Source organism: Staurois parvus, unplaced genomic scaffold (genome assembly GCF_062004578.1).
Source record: "Staurois parvus isolate SC_StPar_1 unplaced genomic scaffold, SC_StPar_1.0 ptg000294l, whole genome shotgun sequence".
Taxonomy (NCBI): Eukaryota; Metazoa; Chordata; class Amphibia; order Anura; family Ranidae; genus Staurois; species Staurois parvus.
Genome location: NW_028318090.1, coordinates 6,768,495 through 6,781,799, shown reverse-complemented (window position 1 = coordinate 6,781,799; position 13,305 = coordinate 6,768,495). Strand labels below are relative to the sequence as shown.

Here is a 13,305-nt window from a genome sequence, read left to right as displayed (position 1 = left end):
TAGTCTGAAGGATAATAAAGTGCCCCTTTGTGTAGCAAGTTTGGAGACCCCTGTTCATTAGAATAGTAATGTAGCCCGGAATACCCCCTCAAAGCTTTGCTGTCTTTTTATTGCTTCTAAGTGATTGTAGCTCCAGTATTCACAAATAAGAAAAAAATAATTGCCAGATTGTGTTTTTTAATATTTTTGTTATTGGCATGTATATATTGAATAAAGCTAGTTCTTATACATGGGCTGCTTTTGTGGGCCTGCTTATAAATCTGCTGAATGCTTGGCTGTTATCATATCCTTCGGTTCAGTACTTTGAGTTCAGGACCTTAAGCTAATGTGCAGTCTATGAACTCAGAGCTGAGCTGCATTACGTGTGCCATGTCAAGCCACGTAAGCCATGACTACCCATATATTTCTCTAAGCACAGGTTTATTGAAAGACAATTTAGGGCAAAGTGACAAAACCTCCTAATAACCCACCCATCAGCAAGGTATACTCATTGATCTGCACTCCCTGGGTGCCACCCTGCCCTGTCAGTCCTTGCTCACTTGTTCTAAGGTCTCTTACAGACGGGGTAAAAAATGGATGGCTGAACTGCATTTTCACTGCTCTCAGTCTCCCACGTGAGCTGTTCACATGCTGTGGCGATGGAATATTTAGCACTAAGTGGAGAGATACGGATAGAGATAGGCGATACCGCCTGTCAGATTTACCCATTGAAATCATTCAGGCTGGCCCATAACTCTGTGATTGTGGCATGGTAGTATAGGGTTAAGTCAAGGTTAAATAAATGCCTTCTGAAAAGCGATCTAAATGCTGATTTATCCACCGTGAGAGTCTTATTGGAGCGAGGCTTCTGGGTTTATATGGTCGTGTAACAGTGCTCAGGCCTGAGCACCCATTGATGGTGTCCACCCATGTATGGTACTGAAGAATATCCAGGGTGGAATACTGCAGGGTACAATCAAAAAAGTTAAAATGGGTGAGTATAATTTGTTGGGGGTTGGGTGGCTGTCAGGAAAACCAGTCACTTGGTTCTGAGTGGTGACCTCTATGCTTGGGTAGGGTTCTCATTTGAGAAGTTTTTTTACATTCGATTGTTTTTTTTTCTTCTCCTGAATTGCTGCCCTCATCCACTACCAACACTGGATACAGTTGAAAGTAAATAGTATTTAAAGGTCTTTGTGTAAGCCAACCAGCATTGGCCTATTCACTGGCTGCCATTATGGCTACTTATGCCAAGTCTAAGAATAAATAGGCTGACATTCAGTCTAGGCCCGAGTAGACCACTCTCTCCTTTCTGCTTTGTGTTTTGTGTATTGTTTAATTGCTCGCATGCATTGCCAGTTTTATTTATTAAAGTATTTTTCGCTGAATAGAAATTCATTCCAAAGCAAATGTTTGCTATTTATTTGAAACACCACATTATATATTAATGAAATAACACATAAATATGAGGCTGTAAATAAAAAGTATTCGGTTTTGGTGTTATTTTTGTAGCTCTAGCAACATGCCCTATCCCTGTGTTAAAATAGAACAGAATGGCTCATAAAGTTTTTGTTTCAATAATGAAATTATCAAGGTATCCATACATTGTACATCATTTGCAGAAACCGGTTTCCAATTTTCTCTGCTGAAAATTGGGATTTATGTGTTTTGTCATTGACTTTTTTACCACTCTAATATTAGTCAGGCTGGATGGAAGATGTCATTGAGGGGCTGCAATGGTATGTGTATGTCCAATGGCATGTATACTTCCATAAATCATTCCTATGGTTAAAGCTCAGTTGATGTAATAGAAATAACTGGTGATGCACCGATATATCAGCAGCCAAAAATAGGGTTATCAGTGTTTTGCCGATAAAAAAAAATGCTGATAACGATAATGGAAAATCATGTCCCATTGACATCACTGCAAAATTGTGTCCCATTTATGTCAATGCAAAACCGCATCCCATTGACATCTAAGCAAAACCGCGTCCCATTGACGTCAATGCAAAACCGCGTCCCATTGTGTCAATGCAAAACCGCATCCCAATGACGTCAATACAAAACTGCGGCTCATTGACGTCGGTGCAAAACCGCGTCCCATTGACGTCAATGCAAAACCGCGTCCCATTGACGTCAATGCAAAACCGCGTCCCATTGACGTCAATGCAAAACCGCGTCCAAGTGACTTCAATGCAAAACCGCGTCCCAGTGACGTCAATGCAAAACCGTGTCCCAGTGACATCAATGCAAAACTGCGTCCCAGTTACGTCAATGCAAAACGAGAGTTCCATTGACGTCAATGCAAAAGCACCTCTATTTATTTTTTTTAATTTTATACATATATTATTTTCTGTCCAATATTTGTGTTATTTTCAATAAAAGTTAATTTCTGTTACTGGATTGTATTTTTTAAATTCATATTCATTTAAATTCATATTAATTAAAAATTCGAAAATATAATACACTTACAGTGCTCAGCATAAATGAGTACACCCCAACAGATTTGTCAGCAAACCTTTCCCTAACTTTCAGAATAAACATTTTCTATGGGACACTATACTGCATTGATTTCAAACAAGATTTGTTCATTTGCACACACAATTATTTTTCCTAATAAAATCATTCAAGACCATGTTGCAAAATACACCCCAATTAAAGTCTTCGCAGCAAAGCTAAATTTTAGACAACAAAATAATAATTAGCAAGAATTCAACTACAGGTGAGACTAATTATTCAATAAACAGGTGTCCAGCAAATAGTTGATTATAAAAGGACGTTACTTAAAGAAAACCCTTCCCATTTCATGCTGTTAGCAACAGAACCACATGGAAGAGGAATGTCACAAGGCCTGAGAAAAAACATAATTTCTTTACACAAGAAAAGTGAAGGCTACAAGAATATCAGCAAAGCTTTACTTATCAGTCAGAATACTGTAGTAAACGTGATGCAAAAATTTATCAAAGATGCAAATGCAACCATCTCACAGAGACGTCCAGGCCGTTCATGAAAGTTAACACCTCGACAGGAGCATCTTCTAATGAGAAGGGTTGGAGAAAATTGCCATGCAAGTTCACTGCAACTAGCTAAAGAAGTAGAAAGCCAAACTGGGGTGACTGTTTCCCATGACACAATACGACGTACACTGCAGTGGAATAGCATGCATGGATGTCATCAAGATGGAAGCCTCTCCTAAAGCCCATGCACAAAACAGCCTGCCTAGAAGTTGTCAGGGCCCATGCTGAAAAAGAAGACTACTGGGACTCTGTGCTCTGGAGTGATGAGACCAAGATAAATGTTTTTGGAACGGATGGCTACAAAACTGTATGGTGTTGCAAAGGTTAGTACAAAGAAAAATGCATGGTGCCTACAGTGAAACGTGGTGGTGGTATCTTTCTGTGGGGCTGCATGAGTGCTGTTGGTGTCGTGGACCTGCATTTCATTGATGGTATCATGAATTCACAGATGTACTGCTCTATATTGAAACAGAAGATGCTACCATCACTCCGTGCCCTTGGTCGTCATGCACTTTTCCAACATGACAATGATCCAAAACACACATCTACGGCCACTGTTACATTTCCAAAGAAGAACAGACTGAAAGTGATTCAGTGGCCAATTATGTCTCCTAATTTGAACCCAATCAAGCACCTATGGGGAATTCTGAAGAGACAAGTTAAGCATCTCTCTCCATCCAGCATGCACGATCTAAAAGAGGTCATTCTTGAAGAATGGAAAATCATTGATGTTGCAATATGTCACCAACTTGTTCATTCCATGCCTAGAAGACTTGGTGCTGTCCTTACAAATCATGGAGCTCATACAAAATACTAGTAGTATTTTTTGTTGTGGGGTGTATTCAGTGTATTCATTTTTGCATCAACTAATTTGAGTAAAACTGAAGATTTTGTAATCTAAGTTATATTATTAGCCTTACTTTCATGTAAGGAGCTAAACAAATGTTCTATAAGAGTCAGTTTTGCCAAAAGTTTGGAAATTGTTCTTGTGATCATTGAGATGTTGACTACAATCTTACTTTTCAAAAGGGGTGTACTCACTTATGCTGAGCACTGTATGTATACATTTTTTTTTTTTTTTTAAACTGTCCATTTTGGGTTCGGTTTTCCGCAAAGGGCTTCCTGAATTTTCGGTTTCGGTCCACATTCTGGTGCATCACTTGTAGATATGCATTCAAAAATACTTTGCGCCAACAACCTTCATTTTCACAGTTGTATCTATACCTTTTTTGATACAGTAGCTTTCCAAGGAAGCTGTGCCTTTACAGTTCGTTTTTCCCAGTGCACTTTACAATGTAAGAAAACTGGTTAGACAAAGCCCCTGTCTTTCTCTGCAATTCAAGTGTATGAAAATGTTTGTGCTGAGGGGTGTGGCTGTTACTCAGCTCTGTCAGCCCAGGGTACTGCATTGTGAGAGATGGAAGCAATATTTTCACAAAAACAGGTATTTTAACCACTTGCCCTCCAGAGGATTCACCCACCTTTCTGACCAGGCCATTTTTTGTGATACGGCGCTGCGTTACTCTAATTGACTATTGCGCAGTCATGCAACGCTGTACATAAAGTCTGTCATTTTTTTTCCCCACAAATAGAGCTTTCTTTTGGTGGTATTTGATTATCTCTGTGTTTTTTAATTTTTTGCATTATAAACAAAAAGACTGTCAATTTTGGAAAAAAAAACCAAGCTATTTTTTCTTTTTGCTATAAAACATATGTCTTTGCTAAAAAAAAAAAATTGCTGTCCGGGACCCAATTATTGACATCCGCTGCAACCAACTACAGTGTGGGTAGGGTGGTGCACGCACTCCCTATCTGTAAATGTAAAATCACGTATATTTACCTAATTTTGCGCACAGCAGCCACCCTGTAGCATTGTATCTGCTACAGGGCAGAAGGTAAACGTTTAAAGGCTAAGTTCACTTTTTTTTTTGCCCCTAAATTCCAGCTTCTCTATATACCAATATATCATTAAAGCGATTCCAAAGGTTCCATTTTTTTTTGTTTCTAAAATAACAAACATGTCTATACTTACCTATTTTGTGCAGTGGTTTTGCATAGAGCAGCCTGGATCTTCCTCTTCTCGGGTCACCCCGCAGGCTCTCCTGGCTCTTCCTGTCTGTCAGGTGCCCTCACAGCAAGCAACTTGCTATGGAGGCACCCATTGCTCCGTGTGTCCTCACACACGGAGCCACGGCTTGCCCCTGCCTCCTCACTCTCTCCTCATAGGCTGACTGGCTGTGACTGACAGCAGCTGGAGCCAATGGCTCCCGCTCGCTGTCTCAGCCAATGACGAGGCAGAGATCCGTGACAGCCAAGGCAGTCATTTACATTGCTGGATCGCAATGAGGCTCAGGTAAGTACTGAGGGAGCTGCGGCATGAAGGAAAAAAACCTTCAGCCTTTACAACCACTTTAATGTACCTCTGCTGAAGAAAAGAAAAATCTTTCTGTATATTCTAGAGCAGGCATTATCTCATGCTTCAGGTGTCTTCTATAGAAAACTCCTCCATTACTTCCTGGAATTTGTCCTGGTGTTTGGAGCGAAAACCGTTATAAGGAAGTACTTCAGCAGCTGCCTCATTAACACACACTGCACCTGCCCTCCGCTCTAAGAGATTGCTCCCACCCACCTTTGTATTCATATGCAGCCAATGTCCATGAACTCCATTCTCACTGAATGCACAGCTACTGTCCTCTGCTGACGTATCCTTTTGTACCTTCTTCTTGCATAGATCGTTCATTTGGCAAAGTGTGCTGGAGCTTAATTTTTTTGCTAATGGAAACTGAATTTGTTGTTTTAGTTGAATAACCATCTTACCTTTTGTGTTCCATTAGGATGGAAAAGTCATCTTTCCTGCACCACAACCAAATAAAGTCCCAACCGGAGTCCCTGTGAAACAAAAGTCTGTAGCTGAATTGGAAGCTGAAAGAGTAGCCGCCATTTCTCCATTTAGGAAAACGTTGACCAACGCCACTGCATACACTGCAGGTATGGGGCATCTATGGATCTTGGCTGCTCAATTCTTTCAGACATTTTCAGTGGGACTGAGTAATAGCATTATGTGAAGGGAGTTGCATCTTTCTAGAGCAGTAGCGGTCAACTTACATGATTTAGGTGGTCTGAAGTGTGGTCCCTGACATTGTTAAAGGGACACGTGAGATTTGATTAATGCAATGTTAGAGAAGACTGCCAGAGAATTCAGGCATTCTACGAGAGAGATGGTCAGAACACTGGAGATGTATTACATGAGACTGCTAGGGATCGCTGCAATTTACATCCCTTTACAAACCAATGCTTCCACTTCTTGACTCCCTACAGCTCTTTTAAAGTTTGTGCCAAATATGATATCAGAGAAAAAAGCAGAAAGAAAAGGAATGAACAGCACAGAAAAAGTAATGATGTATGTATCAGTGTGGCGTCATACTGATACATACCTCATTACACTAGTCTATGTACGGCAGCTATTTATCCTAATATCTAATAAGACCTAAATACGGTCAGTGTGTTTGTAATCACTGTTGATACGGTCTGTGTAAATTAGAAGAGGAAAATGCTTTTATTGGAGTAAATCAATATATCTATACAATCAGCCTAAGCAATCATCTAAAGCAGAACACAACTTTAAATGGAATAAGGCCAAATAAAGTCATGTTAGCTACCTAGACAGTCTGCTGCCCTCGCATACCTTCCTTTGCCAAATGTATTTGTAGCCTTAAAGGATAAGTCCATCTTTTGTAACTAGTTACCCCCGTATTTAGGGTGTAACTTATCACTGTTGTAGCAGCCCCTGCACACCTTTTGTGACAGCTGGCAGGGGATCCTCTCCCCTCACCTGTTCCCTTTGTCACAATTTTTAAAAAATATGTACCAGTGCAGGGGCTCTGTCCACCTGGCTACTTCATTCATTCACAGAGTTCTGTGAATGAATGCCGTACAAGTACCGGCAGCCTTTGCAGTTGATGGCTTGTAGTTCTCAATGAACTACCAGGGCGCTGTTGAGCGCTCTAGTCAGTTCATTGATGCTTCCTGTCATTGTATAACTGCCTGCTGGTATGAGGTACGAGTAGACAGATACACTGACAGTCTGCAGGAGCCTGAGATTACACCCACGATCTGCTGATCGTGGGTGAAATGCTTTACAGGCTCCTAGTATATAAAAAAAAAAAAAAATACACTTTTTTTTTTACCTGTAAACAGATGTGCATTTATTATTTTTTCACAAAAGTGAGATGATTTGGTATCAATTTCACTGTTATGACTTATACTATTCAGACATGTTCAAACATATGAAAAAAAAGAGCAAACAGGAGGCGCAAACCCCTAGTGCATTATCCAAGGTTTATTTAAGGTAAAGAGGATGAAAACATACTCACAAACATGGCATAAATGTAAAGCTTAGTAGAACGGTAGAGATGGCCATAAAAGTGGCGGGGTGTCCGACTGTCAGTATGGTCGGCTTTCTGACGCGCTTCGGGGACGAGTCCCTTTCCTCAGAGCTGGTGATCGACCTGGTTGTAGGTCATTCTATAAATCAAACATATATTTTCATATTTAGTATCTATAAATTGTCAAGGCAAACCTAATAAAAAAAAATGCTGAAAATATATTAAGCGATGGCAATGAAAATGTGAACAAAATGTTTTCAAAACCAGGAGATTCCTCCTTTTTTTTTTTTTTTTTCTTTTTTTGGTATGAAGTAACCCTTAGCAGTGGGTTGCTGCTGTTCATTACGTTTTGCTTTATCAGACTGGCCTGTGTGTTTAAAAAAAAAAAGATAAATGTGTGTGTGTATATATATATTTATATATATATACACACAGTGGGGCAAAAAAGTATTTAGTCAGCCACCAATTGTGCAAGTTCTCCCACTTAAAAAGATGAGAGAGGCCTGTAATTGGCATCATAGGTAGATCTCAACTATAAGAGACAAAATGAGAAAACAAAATCCAGACAATCACATTGGCTGATTTGGAAAGAATTTATTTGCAAATTATGGTGGAAAATAAGTATTTGGTCACCTACAAACAAGCAAGATTTATGGCTCTCACAGACCTGTACCTTCTTCTTTAAGAGGCTTCTCTGTCCTGCACTCATTACCTGTATCAATGGCACCTGTTTGAGGTTGTGGACAGGTGTCTTTTATACTGATAACAAGTTCAAACAGTCACACTCCAAACTCCACTATGGTGAAGACTAAAGAGCTGTCGAAGGACACCAGAAACAAAATTGTAGACCTGCACCAGGCTGGGAAGACTGAATCTGCAATAGGCAAGCAGCTTGGTGTGAACAAATTAACTGTGGGAGCAATAATTAGAAAATGGAAGACATACAAGACCACTGATAATCTCCCTCGATCTGGGGCTCCACGCAAGATCTCACCCCGTGGGGTCAAAATAATCACAAGAACGATGAGCAAAAATCCAAGGACCACACGGGGGGACCTAGTGAATGACCTGCAGAGAGCTGGGACCAACGTAACAAAGGCTACCATCAGTAACACACTACACCGCCAGGGACTTAGATCCTGCAGTGCCAGGCGTGTCCCCCTGCTTAAGCCAGTACATGTCCGGGCCCATCTGAAGTTTGCTAGAGAGCATTTGGATGATCCAGAAGAGGATTGGGAGAATGTCATATGGTCAGATGAAACTAAAATAGAACTGTTTGGTAGAAACACAACTTGTCGTGTTTGGAGGAGAGAGAATGCTGAGTTGCATCCAAAGAACACCATACCTACTGTGAAGCATGGGGGTGGGAACATCATGCTTTGGGGCTGTTTCTCCGCAAAGAGACCAGGAAGACTGATCCATCTACAGGACAGAATGAATGGGGCCATGTATCCTGAGATTTTGAGTGCAAACCTCCTTCCATCAGCAAAGGCATTGAAGATGAAACATGGCTGGGTCTTCCATCATGACAATGATCCCAAACATACCGCCCGGGCAACAAAGGAGTGGCTTCGTAAGAAGCATTTCAAGGTCCTGGAGTGGCCTAGCCAGTCTCCAGATCTCAACCCCGTAGAAAACCTTTGGAGGGAGTTGAAAGTCCGTGTTGCCCAGCGACAGCCCCAAAACATCACTGCTCTAGAGGAGATCTGCATGGAGGAATGGGCCAACATACCAGCAACAGTGTGTGCCAAACTTGTGAAGACTTACAGGAAACATTTGACCTCTGTCATTGCCAACAGAGGATATATAACAAAGTATTGAGATGAACTTTTGATATTGACCAAATACTTATTTTCCACCATAATTTGCAAATAAATTCTTTCCAAATCAGCCAATGTGATTGTCTGGATTTTATTTCTCATTTTGTCTCTCATAGTTGAGGTCTACCTATGATGCCAATTACAGGTCTCTCTCATCTTTTTAAGTGGGAGAACTTGCACAATTGGTGGCTGACTAAATACTTGTTTGCCCCACTGTATATATATACACTTGTGTTCAGAATAATAGCAGTCAGACCTCACTAACCTGATCAATCACTGTTTTTGGTAGAAATGATATTTCTACATGGCAAATAATTTGCTAGCAGGTGTAGTAGAGTAGTAGAAATCCAACAGACCCAACAGTCATGACATGCATGCTGCTGATTCTGTGTAATTGAATCACTAATTGAAAGGGGAATGTTCAAAATAATAGCAGTGTGGAGTTCTATTAGTGAGGTCATTCATTCTTTGAAAAACAGGTGGCAATTATTGCCCTTATTTAAGGAAGGAAGGCAGCAAATGTTGTACATGCTGGTTACTGTGCATTTCTCTCTGAAATTCTGAGGAAAATGGGTTGTTCCAGACATTGTTCAGAAGAACAGCGTACCTTGATTAAAAAGTTGATTGGAGAGGGGGAAAACATAAAGAAGTGCAGAAAATGATAGGCTGCTCAGCTAAAATGATCGCAAATGCTTTAAAATGGCAACCAAAATCTGAAAGACGTGGAAGAAAGCGAAAAACTACCATTCGAATGGATAGAAGAATAGCCAAAATGGCAAGGACTCAGCCAACAATCAGCTCCAGGAAGATCAAAGAAGGTCTAAAGTTCCCTGTTACACTGTTACAATTAGAAGACGCCTATGTGAAGCCAAGCTATCTGCAAGAAGCCCCCGCAAAGTCCCACTTGAAAAAAAGACGTCTTGAAGAGGTTACAATTTGCGAAAGAGCACATTGACTGGCCTAAAGAGAAATGGCGCAACATTTTGTGGACTGATGAAAGTAAGATTGTTCTTTTTGGGTCTAGTGGCCGGAGACAGTTTGTCAGACGACCCCCAAACACTGAATTCAAGCCACAGTACACTGTGAAGACAGTGAAGCATGGTTGCGCAAGCATCATGATATGGGGATGTTTCTCATACTACGGTGTTGGGCCTATTTATCGCATACCAGGGATCATGGATCAGTTTGAATACATCAGAATACTTGAAGAGGTCATGCTGCCTTATGCTGAAGAGGACATGCCCTTGAAATGGGTGTTCCAACAAGACAACGACCCCAACACACCAGTAAACGTGCAACATCTTGGTTCCAGACCAACAAGATTGACGTTATGGAGCGGCCAGCCCAATCCCCGGATCTTAATCCAATAGAAAACTTGTGGGGTGACATCAAAAATGCAGTTTCTGAGGCAAAACCAAGAAATAGAGAAGAACTGTGGAATGTAGTCCAATCATCCTGGGCTGGAATACCTGTCCACAGGTGCCAGAAGTTGGTTGACTCCATGCAACACAGATGTACAGCAGTTCTCAGAAACAGTGCTTATACAACTAAATATTAAGTGATTCAAAGGAAAGCAAAATCTTCAAACATTTTTCAGTTTATATAGTGAATGTTTGAGTTTGTGAAGAAGAATACAAACACAATTTTTTTTCAACAGTCTAATATTCACTTTTCTTCAATTTTTTTAGAGGAACAACACAAATTTGATATATTTTTCTTCATGTTTTGATTTGGAATAGAATGTGTCGTGTTCCCAATGCATTTGTGTGTATGGAAATAAAAGCTATTAGAAGGATTTTGAGCTTTATTCACTTTTTTCAAGACACTGCTATTATTTTGAACACAACTGTGTGTATATATATGTATGTATATATATATATATATGTATGTATATATATATAGTAAATAAAAACATGTGTATGTATGGGTGATAAGTTTTTTTTTTTCTTTCCCCTAGGTCTTGCCTCACTCTTGGGTCTGGGCATTGCCTCTCCTCACTCAGCCTTCACACAGATGGTGACGACCTTTGGCCTTGCTGGGATTGTGGGTTACCACACAGTGTGGGGAGTCACTCCTGCTCTGCATTCTCCACTTATGTCTGTGACAAATGCCATCTCAGGTGAGCAACAGTTTTGGCGTATATGTACTTGCATAGAATCTTTCTAGAAAGATAAGTTGTAAAGTGTGTGTATGTAGCCCAAACCCTGCCACTTTGGCTGTTGCTGTATGTACCATTGTGAAAATTTACCTTAATTTCCTGTCCCAAAGAAGAAGAAAGATGTGCAGGGGTGGGTTGATTTGAAAAACAATCCAAAAAAGTCACTGACACACTTTCAAGCTAGCCAGCAAAACACTTAAAGTGGTAGTGAAGTCCACTTTTTAACTTGTAACTTCAGGTAATCCTTACCTGTAGGTACAGTGAATATCTCCTAAACTTGCACTGTTTAGGAGATATTTGCACTGAATGCAGCTGGTGATATCACCGGTGCATGCGCTCTGATGGGGCGACATACCCGTGCCGTCCCTTCAGAGCTCCGTGCCGCGTGAGTGCCATCATTCCAGTCTGGCCATTCATGCAGCTGGAGCCCGTGAAGCCTGACGGAAGACTGGGTGAAGATGGAAGTCTTGTCAGAGGTGACAGCCTGCCCCTGGAGAGCTTTGTCTTCAGGTAAGTATGCCGTAATGTTCTAGTATGCGGTGCACACTAGCACATTATATCGTTAACGTGCAGGTGGACTTTTTCTTTCCTCAGTACTTTACTACTGCTTTAAACTGTTTTAACAGCTCTGATTAAAAACAAGAGATTTTTGTTACATACTCATCATGGCACCTCTGAAAATTGGTGATGGGGCCACTTTTTCGTAATAAGAATTCTGTGGGATCTTCTGCCAGCACTGCAGAAGGTAATTCTTTAAAAAGTCCTCTGATTTCAGAGCTCTCTGGGTGCTCTAGAAGAAAAAGGAACTGGTGTTCTGGAATATATTTTGTTTCTATGCCTGTGTAGAGTGAAGGTCTTCCTCTTTTGTGCACCACTAGACCTTCCTAATTCATCAAAGTATATCTGGAATATTTTGCTGTTGGCTTATAACCAATGGTTATTTCGGAATCCCCAGATATTTTGTCCCTGCTATGGAAGATCTTTATCCCCCAGCTCAGTCCTCCTCTTTCATTTTGCTCTAATTCTTCAAGCCAGCCACAACATTTGATGGGTCCCCACTGTGAACTGGCAATACTCTGTTTCAGAACATGTTCATTAAAAATCCCTTTATTAGCCAGCCCTCCACAGTTTAGTAATGTATTTTCCGCTGGGGTGGTCACACCTCCTGCTGAGGAACAAAGGGTATGAAACAGAGCCTACTTATAAACCACAGTTATAGACTTAAGCCTTCTCTGTTTTTCTTATTAAAAAAATATTGTGAAGTATAAAAAATACATTGTACTTATTACAATCTTTGTTGAAAAGCGAACAGTTGTTAAACATTTACAGTGGCCTTTTGGCTTTTTTGGGCTGTTTGCTGTAACCCTGCGTATGGCTGTACCATTAGGCTGTTCTCTGTCATAAAACTCTATTATATTTTTAGGATCGCTGTAGCTCACTTTACTTGAAATTGATCCTTGTAATTTCTAACTTGTGTTCTCAGTGTCTGTCTCAGTGTGATGCAGGGAACAGCTTTCTTTTAGGTCCCAATCACTCTGCCCGATGCAACATTTATTGTTTCAAATACACATTGGGCTGGATTTACTAAAAGTGATATTAAAGGCAATTTATAATAAAAAAAACAAGCATGTTATACTTACCTGCTCCTGTACAAGGGTTTTGCACACAGCAGACCTGATCCTTCTCTGCTTGATTCCCCTGCTGGCACTTCAGGCTCCTCCCTCCTGCCAAGGGCCCCCAGAGCAAGCAGTTTGCTGTGAGGGCATCCAAGCAGACTCGCTCCCAAGCCACTGCTCTGCTTGTGCATTTACTCACAGAGCCATGACACAGGCCTGTTCCCCTTCCACTTCTCATTGGCTCACTGCCTGTGATTGACAGCCAATGAGGAGGGATAGTACAGAGCATATTGTTTCAGCCAGTGAGGAGGGAGAATTCCCTATAGTCAT

The 13,305-nt window shown here is 40.8% G+C and overlaps 1 protein-coding gene across 2 annotated transcripts in view; it reads left to right on the top strand.

Moving 5' to 3' along the window:
• Positions 1–13,305, top strand: part of NNT (nicotinamide nucleotide transhydrogenase) — a 206,612-nt gene that overhangs the window by 80,790 nt on the left and 112,517 nt on the right. For both annotated transcript variants that reach the window (XM_089682705.1, XM_089682706.1), the window contains exons 10-11: positions 5,831–5,984; positions 11,159–11,320. In XM_089682705.1, the coding sequence (XP_089538831.1) occupies positions 5,831–5,984; positions 11,159–11,320 (316 nt within the window). The remainder of the gene's footprint in view (positions 1–5,830; positions 5,985–11,158; positions 11,321–13,305) is intronic.